Consider the following 17,644-nt stretch of genomic DNA (forward strand, 5'->3'; position numbering starts at 1 on the left):
TTTCGGTTGCACTGAATCAGTGCTATTCATCATTTTTGCTTATTTTAATCAGGGACTTATATAGAATCCTTCCAAATTGAACTAAGTGTCTTAATTTTCTAAGCCCATAACCAAAACCAAATAGCACTTTCATGGAATTGTCAGTCAAAGCGAGGCTTTGCCTTTTGTCTTTCTCCGCCCAAATTACCTAGAAAATCTGATCTTCAATAACAAACCCCATTATGCCCCACACTTTCCTTTCTCCAAAATCATCAAATAAAAACATCAGCTATTCTTTGAACCAAATGTTTCATTTGTTTAAAATCCTGTAAAGTTTGGATTTGAAGGAATCCCTTCCCTCCCAGTGTCCACATAAAGACCCCCTTTTCTTGGCTAAACTGCTGTGTGGTGTGATGGGGTCCTGTTTTAAGTTGGGCTAGTAGGAGCTGGGGGTGGTTACCTTTCACCAATAGTTACGGGATTTTCATTTATTTCTTAACTGAGCTTCATCTCAGGGGTGAAGCACTCAGCCTTATATAAAGGATGAAAAAGTAAATATTACATTAAGTTATTATTATTATTATAATTTTTTTTTTTTTTGAGATGGAGCCTCGCTCTGTTGCCTAGGCTGGAGTGCAGTGGCACAATCTCGGCTCACTGCAACCTCCACCTCCTGGGTTCAAGCAATTCTAGTGCCTCAATTTCCCGAGGAGCTGGGATTACAGGCGCCCACCACCATGCCTGGCTAATTTTTGTATTTTTAGTAGAGACGGGGTTTCGCCATGTTGGCCAGGCTGGTCTCAAACTCCTGACCTCAAATGATCCACCCGCCTCAGCTTCCAAAAGTGCTAGGATTACAGGCGTGAGCAACCACACCCGGCCTAACTATCACATTAAATTTTTTAAAGTCCCGGGTAACCAAAGGAGATTTGGAGCACTCTTTTTTTTTTTTTTTTTTTTTTGAGACACAGTCTTGCTCTGTCGCCCAGGCTGGAGTGCAGTGGTGCTATCTCGGCTCACTGCAAGCTCCGCCTCCCGAGTTCACGCCATTCTCCTGCCTCAGCCTCCCGAGTAGATGGGACTACAGGTGCCCGCCACCACACCCGGCTAATGTTTTGTATTTTTAGTAGAGACGGGGTTTCACCATGTTAGCTATGATGGTCTCGATCTCCTGACCTCGTGATCCACCCGCCTCGGCCTCCCAAAGTGCTGGGATTGCAGGTGTGATGGAGTACTCTCTTTTTTAAAGTCCTGGGTAACCAAAAGGGATTTGGAGTACTCTCTTTGTCAAACACTATTCCCATGGCCTTGATTACCTCACTACTTCCTGTTTTCCCAACAAACATCAGTTTCTGTAGGTCTTTAAAAAATATTTGAGCAAATGACATTACTGATAGTCCACTGATTGTAAACATACTTGCATAAAAAAGATGGGGCAGGTGTTCTGAAGAGTATCACCATGTAATACTAGCATCCTGTTAATTCACCAAAGTACTTTATAACAAAAAAAGTAATAAACCAACAAGACAGGGTCACTTCTCATTGCTGTTTTCTTTTTTCTCATGGGTCAATGAGGCTTTTTATTTTGAGCACAAAATCACTGGGGATCTTGCCTGTGGCCACCCCGGAGATGACACTGGAGGGTCACGTGGCTCCGGTGATTTGGGCCAATTACATGACTGCAAGGCTAGAGCTGCCAACAGGGCTCCAGGGAGCTTGGCTTCTGTAGAAGTTCTTTTTTTTTTTTTTTTTTTTTTTGGGACGGACTCTCACTCTGTCTCCAGACTGGTGTGCAGTGGCACAATCTCGGCTCACTGCAACCTGCTTCTGTAGAAGTTCTAAGGAAGAGGTGAGAACTCCACGGCGGTGGGCAAGGGTAGCTAACTAGCAGCGGCCCCTACAAATGTTGGTCAGGGGTCTTGAGCTGCCCGAGCTGACACGAGGGGAGGGGTCTAATTAGCCACCAGGTGACTGAAGGGCTTGCCTGCCCACAGCTTACTTGGCTGGGGGGTTTCTGAAGTTCCTGCCGGCAAACTTAGCCTTGCTGCCCAGCTCCTCTTCAATTCTGAGGAGCTGGTTGTACTTGGCCAAGCGCTGAGATCAGCAAGGGGCACCAGTCTTGAGCTGCCCAGGTCACAGCCCCACCACCAGGTCAGTGATGAAGGTATTTTCAGTCTCCCCAGAATGATGAGGCACCATGACACACCAACCATTGGCCTGGGCCAGCTTGCATGCCTGAAGGGACTCAGTCACGGAGCGAATCTGGTTCACTTTGAGCAGGAGGCAGTTGCACTTCTTCTCATTCACGGCCGAGGCTGTCCTCTTTGGGTTGGTCACTCTGAGATCATCCCCCACTACCTGGATTCCTGCACTGGCCGTGAACTTCTGCCAAGCTCCCCAGTCATCCTGGTCAAAGGGATCTTCAGTAGACACCACTGGGTAGTTTTTGATGAAGGACTTGTACAGGTCAGCCAGACAGTCAGGTGAGATGTACCTGGTGGGGTCGTGGAGAAACTTGAATTCCAGGTCATACTTTCCAGACCTGAAGAACTCGGAGGCCGCTACGTCCATGCCGACGATCACCTTATCAGTGTAGCCAGCTTTCCCAATCGCAGTCTTCAGCAGCTCCAGGCCTTCTTTATTCTCCAGGATGCTGGGAGCAAACGCGCCTCCATCCCCCACACCGGTGGCATCTTTCCCATATTTCTCCTTGATGACATTCTTCAGGCTGTGGTAAACCTCCGCTCCAATGGGCATGGCTTCCCTGAAGTTTGCTGCACCGACTGGGAGGACCATGAACTCCTGCATGGCCAGCTTGGTGACAGCATGAGAACTGCCATTGATGACACTGAACACCGGGACTGGCAAGATGACTTTGGAGTTGCCAGACAAGTCGGCGATGTGGTGGTACAGGGGAACCCCCTTCTCAACAGCACTAGCTTTGCAGGCAGCGAGGGACACTCCCAGAATGGCGTTTGCACCAAATTTAGATTTATTTTCTGTTTCATCCATCTCTATCATAAGTTTGTCAATCTTCTCTTGTTCTGTGACGTTCAGTTTCTTGCTAACCAGGACAGGTGCAATAGTTTTATTGATGGGCTCAACAGGCTTTGAGACACCCTTCCCCATATAGTGAGTCTTATCATTGTCCTGGAGCTCTAGGACCTCATAGATACCAGTTGAAGCACCACTGGGCACAGCAGCTCTGAAGAGACCTTCTGAGGTGAAGAGATCAACCTCAACAGTGGGATTCCCACGAGAGTCAAAGATCTCCCTGGCATGGATCTTGAGAATAGACATGGTGAATTTCTAGCCACTGGGTCTCATTGCCTAGGAGAGAAGTGGAGGGTGCTGCAGACACTCAGGTGAGCGTTCCTTGTAGCTGTTTTCTTTGAAACCGTGGGAATGGCACTGATCAGGAGAGATGTTACATATAATGCTGTGGGTATGTCTGGGCTATCAACAGTCTCAGGACCTATTTAAATCTTTACCGTATTTCAGAGAGAGGATAATTTTATCTTCAACGTGGCATGAATCCATTCCGATTGAAGGACTTTGGCCCTTAGAGGATACTAGAAAATATGTTTTCTTAATTCCAGATTTGAATATTAAATTATAACAGATGTGCAAAAATAAACAGAGATCCACCACCGAAACAAGCTACCCCTCCACAAAACTGCCAGCTTTGGGGAAAACCAGTGTCCACTGTTCCGCGTCCTTGTCCTAAACTCTTATAAAACAACAGATTCACATTCCTTCTTGACCTGTGGTTGTTTCAACGTCCGGAGAGGCCAATGAAGGAAGAAGAGGAGCTCTAGAAGTGCCTGGAGGGGTCTCCACGCTCCCGCTTGGGCCACTCCTCGTCCACCCACCTGCGCAGAACCTTCTCCACGTCGGCCCTGTGGTAGAGCCTGCAGAGCTCCATCAGCTGGCCCACCGTCCTCTGACTGTTCCGGAGCAAGAACTCCAAGGTGGGGCTCTGTGGCCTCTGCTCCAGAAAGCACAATTCGTCATAAGACATCCCCCATTTGCTTGCAAAATTCCTCCAGTTTTTCACCGTTGGGTGACACGGATCCAGCTTTATCCTGATCACGTCTAGTAAGTCCTGATCATTGAGCAAGTCACTTATGGTGGGGGCCCGGAGCAAGCAGGAGGAACAAGTACAGTTTTCTTTGCAGGAGTTGTCCTTGCTGATCTCTGCAGGGAGAAACAATTTAGTCCACAGGTCAACAAGAGGCCTAACATATGCATTCATTTCTTACATCCTTTATTTTCCTGCTGAATTGTCAAAGCATCATATGGAAGACTATTTCAGAATGCTCATTTCTTTTTTTTTTCTTTTTTTTTTTTTGAGATGGAGTCTCGCTCTTTCGCCCAGGCTGGAGCGCAGTGGCACTATCTCGGCTCACTGCAAGCTCCGCCTCCCAGGGGTTCACGCCATTCTCCTGCCTCAGCCTCCTGAGTAGCTGGGACTACAGGCACCCGCCACTGCACCCGGCTAATTTTTTGTGGTTTTAGTAAAGACGGGGTTTCACCGTGTTAGCCAGGATGGTCTCGATCTCCTGACCTTGTGATCCACCCGCCTTGGCCTCCCAAAGTGCTGCGATTATAGGCATGAGCCACCGTGCCTGGCCTCAGAATGCTCATCTCTAATAATGTGTTACTGTTTGTTTTTTTTTTTTTTTTTTTTTTTTGATACAGGGTGTCACTCTGTTGCCCAGGCTGGAGTGCAGTGGCATGATCTCGGCTCACTGCAACGTCCGCCCTCCAGGCTCAAGCAATCCTCCCACCTCAGCTTCCCGAGTACCTGGGACTACAGGCACGTACCACCAAACCTGGCTAATCTTTTTTTCTTTTCTTTTTTTTTTTTTTTGGTAGAGGTGGGGTTTCACCATGTTTCCCAGGCTGGTCTTGAACTCCTAGACTCAAGTGATCTGCCCACCTTGACCTCCCAAAGTGCTGGGATTACAAGCATGAGCCACCGCACCTGGCTGTGTTATTCTTTATAGCCAAAGATGAATTGCTTTTCTAGAAGGAGTAAGAATTTTTAAAGCCAGTTTCCCTTTCTTTCCAAGACTGTCTATGTCTTACAGTGTGCATTTGTGACACTGCCGGCCAGAATAAGGGCTCCAGCAAACAGAAGTCTCTCCGGGGTACAAGGGGCTGCTGTGTCTGTGAGTAATCAGCCGACACTTGCATGCACCTCAGCCCTTGCCCTTTCCAAGTGACCAGTCAGCCCTGACAGTTTAACACCAAACACAGCCTATCAGCGTGTAAAAAATGCACAGTTCTTTGAAAGGTCTTTTTTCAAAAACAACAACACAGACATGAAAACTGGAATATCCACTCCATATGCATATTTGAAAACAAGTGAGAGTTGATAGTGCCAGGAATCTTACTTTTTAAATTTATGGCCCCCTTATCAGCCCTCTGCCTTTACCTGTGTTTTCTTCATCCACAGGCTCCCTTTGAAGTGGCGCCAACACCCTGGGGTGTGTGCAGTGGGAGGGAAAGAGGCAGAAAACTCAGCAGGAGGCTTTTCAGCTGAGCTTCAGCATGAAGAGCATGCGCCCACCCCAGAGGAAGGGCCATCTTTCTACTGAAACTTAAAGACTCAACTGTAGCCTCATTTGATTAGCAGGAGGTATATTTGTAGGAGGATGAAATTTGTAGGTGAGAGGCGTTGACAAGTCATTTGCAATAAAGTATTAAGTGGTGTCTAAACAACGTGGCAAATTAAGGAGCTTAAATTCTGCAACAACACTGAGTCTCATGAACCCTCTGAATTCAGATTTTAACAGCCAAAGGTCACTTTAGAGACCACTGGCTTGGAAAATTCTGGGGAAGGTTATAGTAGCCTTTACTGTATATATAACATTGAGTCATGGCCTTCCCAGTTTCGGAAGGTAAAGAATTTGGACCGACGGAGTAACTCTGGTGATCATAAGGGAGCAAACCCGCAATACTGAGGCAAGTGGAAATTAAAAGGTAATAAAACAAGAGCCTTGAAAATAGGCTCATACTCTTTGACCTACTAATGTGACTTCTGGGAATCCACCCTAAGGAGATAATCCAAAATATGAATTTACATAAACATTGTTATCACGGTGTTATTTACATTATTAAGTTTCAAAAACAACCAAAATGTCTACAGTTAGAGGACTAGTGAAATAAATGATTGTACTACTTGATGGAATATTATTTAAGTAACTATGAGACAATATGGCAACCTAGAAAATGTTTGTGATGTTATGTGAAAGATGCAAGATAGAAAGAATGTATGAATTCTACGATTAGAACTACATGAAAATCAATGAGTGGATAAAGAAAATGTGATATATATATATATATATATATATATATATATATATATATATGGCATACTTAAAAGGCACACTGAGATTATATTAGGGATTTTGTTTTGTTTTTTGAGACAGTCCCACTCTGTTACCCTGGCTGGAGTGCGGTGGCACAGTCATAGCTCATCATAACCTGGAACTCCTGGGCTCAAGCAATTCTCCTGCCTCAGCCTCCCAAGCAGCTGGGACTACAGGTGCACACCATCACACTCAGTCAATTTTTAAATTTTTTTGTGGAGATGGAGGTCTTGCTATGTTGACCAGGCTGGTCTTGAACTCCTGGCCTTAAGCAATCCTCCTGCCTCAGTTTCCCAAAGCACCGAGATTGTGGGCAGAAGCCACTGTGCCCAGCCAGTTTTCTTTTTTTTTTAAATTAAACTTTAAAAAAGAAAATGCAGGGAATTGAGTAGTCCAGTTTGGTTGAGCACAAGTTATACTGAGGCAGTCATGGAAAATAAAATAGGAAGAGAGCATGGGGAGCATGGAGTAGAAGGCTGGGACTTGGTAACTGGACAGATACAGCAAAAAAAAAAGTCTAAGGACTCCAATGAAGCTTAAGTGTACACAGAGAAGCCCAGGTATTCTTAAAAGGCGAACAGAGAGTTTTTTTTCTTTTTTTTGAGACAGGGTCTCGCTTTGTTGCCCAGGTTGGATGGCAGTGGCGCAATCACGGCTCACTGCCACCTTAACCTCCTAGGCTCAAGCAATACTCTCACCTCAGCCTCCTGAGTAGCTGGGACCACAGACATGCACCAACACACCTGGCTAATTTTTAGATTTTATCTGAGACAGGGTCCCACTATGTTGCACTGGCTGGTTTTGAACTACTGGGCTCAAGTGATCCTCCTGCCTCAGCCTCCCGAATTGCTGGGATTACAGGTATGAGCCACCGTGACTGGCCAGGGAGAAATTTTTTTTCCAGGGTACTTTTTCTTTTTTCTTTTTTAATTTCCATAGTTTATTGAGGAACAGGTGGTATTTGGTTACATGAGTAAGTTCATTAGTGGTGATTTATGAGATTTTGGTGCACCCATCACCCAAGCAGTATACACTGCACCCAATTTGTATCTTTTATCCTTCACCCCCTTCCCACCTTTTCCCTGAGTCCCCAAAGTCTATCGTATCATTCTTATGCCTTTGCGTCCTCACAGCATAACTCCCACTTATGAGTGAGAACATATGATGTTTGGTTTTCCATTCCTGAGTTACTTCACTTAGAATAACAGTCTCGCTGGGCGCGGTGGCTCACGCCTGTAATCCCAGCACTTTGGGAGGCCGAGGCGGGTGGATCATGAGGTCAGCAGATGGAGACCATCCCGGCTAACACGGTGAAACCCAGTCTCTACTAAAAATACAAAAAGTTATCTGGGCGTGATGGCGGGCGCCTGCAGTCCCAGCTACTCAGGAGGCTGAGGCAGGAGAATGGCGTCAACTCGGGAGGCGGAGCTTGCAGTGAGCTGAGCTCGAGCCACTGCACTCCAGCCTGGGTGACAGAGCGAGACTCCGTCTCAAAAATAAATAAATAAATAAAATAAAATAATAATGGTCTCCAAGTCCATCCAGGTTACTGCGAATGCCATTAATTCATTCCTTTTTATGGCTAAATAGTATTCCATCATATATATATACATATATACACATATATATATACACACACACACATATATATATCATTTATATATCCATCCAGATATAGATATATATCCATTTATATATATATAAATCCACACACACACACACACACACACACACACACACACACACACACACATATATATATATGGATTTTGGATAAACTATTAACAGCTAGGGTTTTCCCCAACTCTCCTGATTATGAGTGAAGATGTGATGCATACCTTTCACATAAATTGGGGCCACATCTTTAATCATCTCACCACTAATAGGATAATTAGGTCAAAAGCATGAGCCTTCTAAGGCTACTGGTGCATGTGCCCCAAATTGCTCTCCAGAAAGAAAGCCTTTACCAGTTTACAGTACGGATTTTTTTTTCTTTCCTTTTCTTTCTTTTTTTGAGACAGTCTCATCCTGTTATCCAGGCTGGAGTGCAGTGGCACAATCTCAGCTCACAGCAACCTCCGCCTCTCGGGTTCAAGCAATTCTCCTGCCTCAGCCTCCTGAGTAGTTGGGACTACAGGCACCCACCATCACACTCGTCTAATTTTTATATTTTTAGTAGAGATGGAGTTTTGCCATGTTGGCCACGCTGGTCTCAAACTCCTGAGCTCAAGTGATCTGCCCGCTTCGGCCTCCCAATGTGCTGAGATTATAGGTGTGAGCCACCGCGCCCGGTCATTTCACCTTTGTCAGCACCAAGTATTCGTTTTAAAAATCTCTTTTCAAGGATTTTTTTTTAAGTGGTAGGTTAAAAAATCGGGCCTTATCTTTTTCTATCTCCATGCCTTTTCCAGTGTTTCCTTCATGATCAGAACGCCTTCCCTCTCCCTCTCACCGAACTTCCTCTGTTGCACTTCTCTTCCTCTAATGAACTTTACCCATCCTAGAAAACCCACCTCAGATTCCCCCTTTCCACGAAGTCTTCCCGGCCCTTGTCTGGAATTCCACCTCACTTGGAACCCCCACATCATTTTGTTTGCATCTCCTGACCCCGCTTTGTAGTGAGAAACACTGTACGGTTTTCTTATTTCCGCGCAACACCTTAAAATCCTGAGAACAGATAGGTATCTCTGCTCCTGCCTGAGCCTCCCGAGTAGCTGGGACTACAGGCGCCTGCCACCACGCCCAGGTAATTTTTTGTATTTTTAGTAGAGACGGGGTTTCACTGTGTTAGCCAGGATGGTCTCGATTTCCTGACCTCATGATCTGCTCACTTCGGCCTCCCAGAGTACTGAGATTACAGGTGTGAGCCACCGTGCCCGGCCATAATCCAGTTCTTATAATGACTAATAATACAGTCGTTTATATCCCTGTAAATCATGTATAATAAATACAATCACAAGCATGGAGAAAAGTTTGGAAGGATCTATAACAAAAATATTAACAATGGTTAATTCTGGGTGATGAGAATGCAGGTGATTAATTTTTTTTTTTTTTGCTTATGGGCACTTTTCAATTTTCTATAATTATTGTGTTTATTTGGATACTATATATATTTTTGAGACAGGGTCTTGCTCTATGGCCCAGGCTGGAGTGCAGTGCTGCAATTATGGCTCACTGCAGCCTCCACTTCATGGGCTCAAGCAATCCTCCTGCCTCAGCCTCCCGAGTAGCTGGCATGCACCTCCATGCCCAACTAATTTTTTAATTTTTTAAAACTTTTTATAGGCTGGGCAAGGTGGCTCACGCCTGTAATCCCAGTACTTTGGGAGGCTGAGGGAGGCAGATCACCTGAGGTTGGGAGTTCAAGACCAGCCTGACCAACATGGAGAAACCCAGTCTCTGCTAAAAATACAAAATTAGCCGGGTGTGGTGGCACATGCCTGTAATCCCAGCTACTTGGGAGGCTGAGGCAGGAGAATTGCTTGAACCCAGGAGGCAGAGGTTGCAGTGAACCAAGATCGTGCCAGTGCACTCCAGCCTAGGCAACATGAGCAAAACTCCATCTCAAAAAAAAAAAAAAAAAATCTGTAGGGACAGGGGTCTCACTATGTTCCCCAGGCTGCTCTTGAACTCCTGGGCTGAAGCAATCCACCTGCCTCGGCCTCCCGAAGTGCTGGGATTACAGGTGTGAGCCCTGTGCCCGGCCTAAAATATACATTTTTTTAATGTCATAGAAAAAAAAGGATTTAAACCACTAAGTCCAGAATTATATGTAATGGTGTCTGAAGGTCCCTTTCTTGTCTTATCTTTGTAAGATTCAGTGTTGGCAATGTTATCGTCAAGAAGAAAAAAACATCAGAAGGTTTCTGTAAAGCTCCTTTATTTATTTATTTATTTATTTATGTATTTATTTATTTGAGATGGAGTCTCGCTGTTGTCAGCTGGGGCTGGAGTGCCATGGCACGATTTTGTCTCACTGCAACCTCCGCCTACCAGGTTCCAGCGATTCTCCTGCTTCAGGCTTCCTGAGTTGCTGAGATTACAGGCGCCAGCCAACACACCTGGCTAATTTTTGCATTTTTTAATAGAGACAGGCGTTTTACCATGTTGGCCAGGCTGGTCTCGAACTCTTGACCTCAGGTGATCCACCCGCCTTGGCCTCCCAAAGTGCTGGGATTACGGGCATGAGCCACCGCGCCCAGCCTGTAAAGTTTCTTTAAACTGAGTTTATGAAAAGCTCTTATTTCTTTGAACAATCATATCAACCATTATCAGTTTATTTTAAAAAATAATATGCCGAAAGATCTACTAAAGTTTTTGTGTGTGTGTGTTTTCTTTCTTTTTTTTGAGACGGAGTCTTGCCCTTGTTGCCCAAGCTGGAGTGCAATGGTGCGATCTCGACTCACTGCAACCTCCGCCTCCTGGGTTCAAGCGATTCTCCTACCTCAGCCTCCCGAGTAGCTGAGATTACAGGCACCTGCCACTACTCCCAGCTAATTTTTTGTATTTATAGTAGAGACGGGTTTTCACCATGTTGGCCAGGCTGATCTCAAACTCCTGACCCCGTGATCTGCCCACCTCAGCCTCCCAAAACGCTGGGATTACCAGCATGGGCCACAGTGCTCTCCCTGTGTGTGTTTTCAATAACACAAGTGACAAACCATTTCCTTAACTGGAATCTACATGAACTGCTAATATAAGTGAATCTATAGTTGCCTTTTAGAATCACAAACTCTAATTAGCTCTCTGGAGGACTTAACACAGAGCAAACAAGGTTTTTTCCTATCAAATACATTTTGTCCTGCTATACTTTAAATAACTATCATATATATTATACATGAAAGGTTAAACTGGGTAATGCCTTGGAGAGGGGAGAGAAAGACTTCAGACCAAAGAAATCTTTATCAGAAATGGAGAAAAATGGGATTATTTATTTTATTTGTTGGGGTTTTTTTTGTCTTGTTTTGTTTTGTTTTTTGAGACGGAGTCTCGCTCTTGTTGCCCAGGCTGGAGTACAATGGGGCGATCTCGGCTCACTGCAACCTCTGCCTCCCAGGTTCAAGCAATTCTCCTGCCTCACCCTCCCGAGTAGCTGGGATTACAGGTGTCTGCCATCACACCTGGCTAATTTTTGTATTTTTAATAGAGATGAGGTTTCACCATGTTAGCCAGGCTGGTCTTGAACGCCCAACCTCAAGTGATCCACCCGCCTCAGCCTCCCAAAGTGCTGGGATTACAGGCATGAGCTATCACACCCAGCCAAAAAATGAGATTATTATTTGATGCTTCTCAAATAACAGGCCAACCACAAGCACAGGGCTGCTGTACAGTGGAAATTCAAAAATTATCTGCTAAATGAACAAATGAATGAGAACTGTGCATCGTCCCTGGGAGGCAAGGTAGATTTGTTATTGTTGTTTAATGAATCTTAATACCTAAAGAGGGAACTTCTATTAAAGGAGAAAGAATGTAGCTGATATCTGCTAGCAGTAAATAGATATTGATGGAAAATACTACAGAATTGGTCTGAAAATACAAAAGATGGATTAATTATTGGTTTGGAGAGGAGAGGGTTGTTGAATAATTAATTATACATAAAAATTAACTTAGATTCTCTAATAATTGGGGTCCCCATTTGCCATGTTTTGTTGCTTGACCTGTATATTTTCCACTGGTGCAAAGCAAGAATGAAACACACCACGTCAAGTCATTTATGATGACTTCCTATTTTAAAGGCCAAAGCCCCGAGGATTTATTCTTGGTCAGTCTAGTTTGAGCAGTGGCTCAAACGAAGAAAGCCTTTGTCAGGTGAAGAAGGGCCAGGTTTCTTATCATCACGGTAACTGTCATGATGAAGTGACAATGAACACAGTAATTATCACTATCAAAATTCTTGTGCCTAATGTATGGTAGCCCTGCCCTGAGTCCTTGACAAGCATAATCCCAAATCATCCTGATTCTGGGTCTGTATTGGATGGTGCTCTTTGAATCCCAGTGCTCCAACTTCCTCAAGGCTTGACGTCTCAGGGCATTGAACCTCTAGGAACGTCAGACTCCTCATCTATAAAATGGAGGTGGCAGCATTTCCTGTATCGCTTGGACTACATGAGATGAGGGACAAGATGCCATTTTTGCCAAGTCTTATGCCAATGTTCTTTAAAGATGTTAGGTTTTGATTATTCAGGTGTGGTGGTGCACGCCTATAGTCCCAGCTACTCAGGAGGCTGAAGGGGAGGCTCGATTAGCTCAGGAGATTGAGGCTGCAGTGAGCCCTGATGGTGCACTGCACTCCAAGATGTTAGGTTCTAGATTTACTTATTTATTTAGAGACAGAGTCTCACTCTGTCACCCAGGCTAGAGTACAGTGGCACAATCACGGCTCACTGCAGCCTCCACCTCCCGGGTTCAAACAACGCTCCCACCTCAGCCTCCTGAGTAGCTGGGACCACAGGCGCACGCCACCGGGCCCAGCTAATTTTTTGATTTTTTGGTAGAAATGGGGGAGGGGGGGGGTCTCACTATGTTGCCCAGGCTGGTCTCGAACTCCTGGACTCAAGCAATCCACCTACATCAGCTTCCCAAATTGTTGGGATTACAGGTGTGAGCCACCACACCTGGCTAGTTTTATTTTTTGAAGGAGGCAGAAGAAAGAGTCCCCAGGCTATCTCCCAGCTCACCTCCTCTGCTGCTCCTCACTGCCCACGCCCGTCCTAGAACACTGAGCTCAGTCCAGCCTCAGGGCCTTTGCCCCAGCAACTTCCTGTCCCTGGCATCCTCCTGTCTTAGATCTCCACAGGCCGGGTCCTTTGCATTGTTTGGGTCTCGCTACCCTTTCCGAGCTAAAGTGGCACCCTCCCCCTACCAGGCTTAATCCCATTAACCTGGATCATCTTCCTCAAGGCACCTACCACCATATAAAATGACTTACTGATTTTGTGTTTATTATCTGTCTCTCCCAGCTAGAATAAGCTCTAAGAGGAAAAGGACTTTGGATGTCTGGTGTCACTGCTGCACACCAGGCACACAGCAGGTGCTCAGTAAGTATTTGATGAATATATCAAATGAATGAGGAGTGTGACACAGTTCAAGAAGAAAATCAAATGAAAAATTAGGCTTCTTAGCAGCCCAAAAAGAGCTCTTTATCTAAAAATTGTCAAACCAGCTGATGCAAGTTTTTTTGGTGTTAACAAGGCAGCCGCAAGATTGCTATGGAGAGGACACCGTGTACCATGGAGATTAACGGCATGAGCTTTAGCGGCAGCTAACCCCGTGCAGATGTGCGACTTGGACAGGTTACTGAGCTTGCTAAGCCCCTGTCCCACTCTCCAAACAGGGATAATGACACCTCTCTCACAAGGTGGTTGTGAGGATTAAATGAGGTAATCCTTTAAAGCTCCCATCCTAGCACACGGTAAGAAGCATGCAACAATGAATAGAATAGCTGTGGGGAAGCATTAATAACCAACAGCCTTTTTCAGGAGAATCGCTTGAGCCCAGGAGGCAGAGGTTGCAGTGAGCTGAGATTGCGCCACTGCACTCCAGCCTGGGTGACAGAGCGAGACCCCATCTCAAAAACAAGCAAACAGTCTTTTAAAAAGCAGTGGTTCTCAACCTTGGCCATAGGATGGACGCGCCCACCCCCAACCCCACCAAACCCCCAGGGAAATTTACAAAACCCTGATGTGTGGTCCCACCCTCGGAGATCCCGATTAATTAGTCTGGGATGCAGGGAGGACGTGGGAATTTTTTAAAGCTCCCCTGGGACTTCTAATGTGCAGCCAGGACTGAAAACCTCCGCCTGCCTTGAAGACATCTCCAGATTAAGTATTTAGTCAGGAGCGCCTGCCAAAATTAGATTTTGGAATTACACCCACTTCTCTTTGAGAGATACCATGTCTGTGGATGATTAAGAGTTCTCAGATACACAGGGCTTCTCCACACTCTCAACCTGATGAGTGGGTTTTCCATGGGGCATTTCTTCCCCCACCTCCCTCCTCTCCATCGTTTCTCACTCAAATATTTTAAAATTATACTGTAAAGAAGAGTTCAGGAATCAAGCATGCTCATTAATGTCATTTAAAACAATTGTAAAAAAAATAGTGAATGTCTGGTAGTGTCTGTATCTAACTTGTAAGTTCATGGCTGGCGGGTTATAAAATATGGGTCAATTAACAGTTAATTGTGAATTGCAACAAGCTTCACAATTCACAAACGTCATGATTAGTTAGGCGTAGAAACGGCTCCAGTCAGGATGTTGGCAGCAGATCACAGACTGACTTAATGTGCCTCCCTGCAGGGAAGGTGCCCTTTTATCTTGCACACTCTGGCTTTTGGAGAGTGATTGCCACGGGAGTGTTTCCCTCCACTGCTGCAAGAGGACTGTTAGCTCTCAGATCATTTGTAAGGATGCTCCCCGGGATAACCAGGTCTTGAGTTAGTTCAAAACCATTAGAGAGTAAACATTTTATATTGGCAACTTCCGAGATAGCTAAGTATTATGGTTCTGAAATAAAATAACTCTATCCCAGGTGGTTATACATGGTCAGATTTGGAGGCTGTAAAATACCAACAAGTGTTGAAGGAGAGTCACATCCTTCTGCAGTAACGGTTATTAAGGGGGTATAATCATGCTTTTTTTTTTTTTTTTCTGTGTGTGGTTTCCAGTGTGGTTGGGAAATAAACATATTTAAAATATAAGTTTCTGGCTTTGATAACTCATTGGAATTTGGGGCGCGCACACACACACACACACACACACACACCACATTATTCATCATAAGGGTTATATGTTAGCCGCTTTCAGAAAGTGACGAAGAATTATTTTTATCTACTAAGAAACTGACCCAAGGGCTTTTGGTGGGCGTTTGATCTCTTAACCAAAGGGGAAAAACAACATGATTTCGTTTTCTCTAAAGCATCCTTTTAAGGAGACATTAAGTTGGCAGCAGCACTGGGAAGTAACTGACAGGTTGGGTGGATCCAGGCAAGTAAATCATGTTGGGCCTCAATTTTGTCATAGAATAAAACTGGAGTAGAGAAAGCACGTGAAAAAAACAAGCAAACTCTCACATACAAAAGGACCCAGGTTGGGCTGGGTGCGGTGGCGGAGGCCTGTAATGCCAGCACTTTGGGAGGCCAAGGCAGGTGAATCACTTGAGGTCAGGAGTTTGAGACCAGCCTGGCCAACATGGGGAACCCCCGTCCTTACTAAAAATACAAAAATTAACCGGGTGTGGTGGTGTGCATCTGTAGTCCCAGCACTTTGGGAGGCTGAGGTGGGTGGATCGTCTGAGGTGAGGAGTTCAAGACCAACCTGGCCAACATGGCAAAACCCATCTCTACTAAAAATACAAAAATTAGCTGGGTGTGGTGGTGGGCGCCTGTAATCCCAGCTACTCAGGAGGCTGAGGCAGGAGAACTGCTTGAACCCAGGAGGCAGAGGTTGCAGTGAGCCGAGATCTCGCCATTGCACTCCAGCCTGGGCAACAAGAGTGAAACTCTGTCTCAAAAAAACAAAAAAAATAACAAAAAAACCCACACTCTGGTGGTTCATTTTGACACAAGTAAAAAATGTTTGAAGATGACCAGAAGCCTGATTAAAATTAACCTACCAATTAATAATGACTATCATTCAGAAGAGTCCTTGAAGGGTTTACAAATATTTCTAAACAAATTTCTGTATTTATTTTTATTTTAGCTAACGTGCCACATTAGTGTGTAGGGTGTTAGTCTTTAAAGAGTTTAAGTATAGATTTTTAAAATTAGAAAATAAATATGCGCTTGTCATAGCAAATCTGAAAATTCAGATGAGCATATGGAAAAAATTAATGTTCCCATTACCCAGGCCAACCACAGTTAACCTTTTAGAAGTTTCCTTGGTTATTTCACCATGCAGCACGGTATACTTACCAACATGTGATCATTTGTTATATATACATTTGTATACACAGATTAAATGCGGAGGGGCAGTTCTGATACCAGCTCATGTTAGAAATTTTAGAAATATAGGATAGTGGAAAGAAAATAAAAACTCACCAGGCGTGGTGGCTCATGCCTGTAATCCCAACACTTTGGGTGGCTGAGGTGGGAGGAGGCTTGAGCTCAGGGGTTTGAGAAAAGCTTGGGCAACATAGTGAGACACCTGTCATCCCAGCACTTTAGGAGGCCGAAGCAGGTGGATCACCTGAGGTCAGGAGTTCAAGACCAGCCTGGCCAACATGGTGAAACCCCATCTCTACTAAAAATACAAAAATTAGCCGGGCGTGGTGGCGCACCATTGCACTCCAGCCTAGGCAACAAGAATGCGAAACTCCGTCTCAAGAAAAAAAAAATCTATGGAATGAAAAAAAATCACCCAGAACTGCACCTTCCAGAGAGAACTGTTGCTCACATGTTGGTATTGGTGTATTTTCTAATATCGTGTTTCTAAGGGGAAAAAGTTGAGTACGCACTGCACCTTCTGGTTTTTCAGCTTGGTTACCTAGGCTGATGATAGCTGCCCCTGAGGGCTCTACGGGTTCCCCACCCTGCTTAAGAAAGAAAGAAACAAAACTCTGGTGACTTCAGTCAGTCAATGTATGCTTTACAAGATGTAGAAAATGTTGGTGAGGTATGTTTTTTTATTATTATTATTATTTTGCTAGCACTTTTTTGAGATAGAGTCTTGCTCTGTCACCCAGGCTGGAATGCAGTGGTGCAGTCTCAGCTCACTGCAATCTTTGCCTCCCGGGTTCAAGCAATTCTCTGCCTCAGCCTCCCGAGTAGCTCAGATTATAGGTGCCCATCACCACGCCTGGCTAATTTTTGTATTTTTAGTAGAGATGGCGTTTCGCCATGTTGGCCATGCTGGTCTTGAACTCCTGGCCTCAAGTGATCTGCCCACCTTGGCCTCCCAAAGTCCTGGGATTACAGGTGTGAGCCACCACACCTGGCCATTTGCTAGCTTATTTTAATGCTTACTCCCTCACTCCCTATCCCTTCTGATTAATGAGAAATTTAAACATTGCAAACATGTCTGTCTTATGATTAAAAAAGGGGAGTGGGGAGAAATGAACTTTAATGTTTCTTTGCTTAAACACACTAAAAGCAGAAAAGGAGCGGGACCTAATGTCAAGAGGGCTCCTTTGGCTACCTAAGTGGCCAAGGCACACACAGAGAGATGACCCAGCTGGCTTCAGGTCCCTTCCACCAAGCAACAAACAGCATGTTCTCCACCAATGCTATGGCTCTTGGAACTCAGAGGGAAGAAGAATCCACTCAGTCCCGACTGGCCCGATCCTAAACCTGCC

The 17,644-nt window shown here is 45.0% G+C and overlaps 2 protein-coding genes across 6 annotated transcripts in view; both read right to left on the minus strand.

Annotated features, from left to right (window-relative positions):
* Positions 1-1,511: 1,511 nt before the first annotated feature.
* LOC457842 (alpha-enolase-like) lies at positions 1,512-3,279 on the minus strand. The gene has a single exon (XM_054660602.2). It carries the CDS (start codon positions 3,277-3,279, stop codon positions 2,113-2,115), a length of 1,167 nt encoding a protein of 388 aa, XP_054516577.1. The 3' UTR covers positions 1,512-2,112.
* The window catches only part of EDARADD (EDAR associated death domain), a 137,560-nt gene continuing 121,427 nt past the window's right edge, over positions 1,512-17,644 (minus strand). For all 5 annotated transcript variants that reach the window (XM_063790385.1, XM_063790380.1, XM_054660605.2 and 2 more), the window contains one exon: positions 1,512-4,176. In XM_063790385.1, the coding sequence (XP_063646455.1) occupies positions 3,794-4,176 (383 nt within the window). In that variant the 3' untranslated portion in view covers positions 1,512-3,793. The remainder of the gene's footprint in view (positions 4,177-17,644) is intronic.

Source organism: Pan troglodytes, chromosome 1 (genome assembly GCF_028858775.2).
Source record: "Pan troglodytes isolate AG18354 chromosome 1, NHGRI_mPanTro3-v2.0_pri, whole genome shotgun sequence".
Classification (NCBI taxonomy): Eukaryota; Metazoa; Chordata; class Mammalia; order Primates; family Hominidae; genus Pan; species Pan troglodytes.

Bases quoted from the DNA above. Each gene is read 5' to 3' on its own strand.
- LOC457842 (XM_054660602.2), bottom strand. From the start codon at position 3,279: ATGTCTATTCTCAAGATCCATGCCAGGGAGATCTTTGACTCTCGTGGG.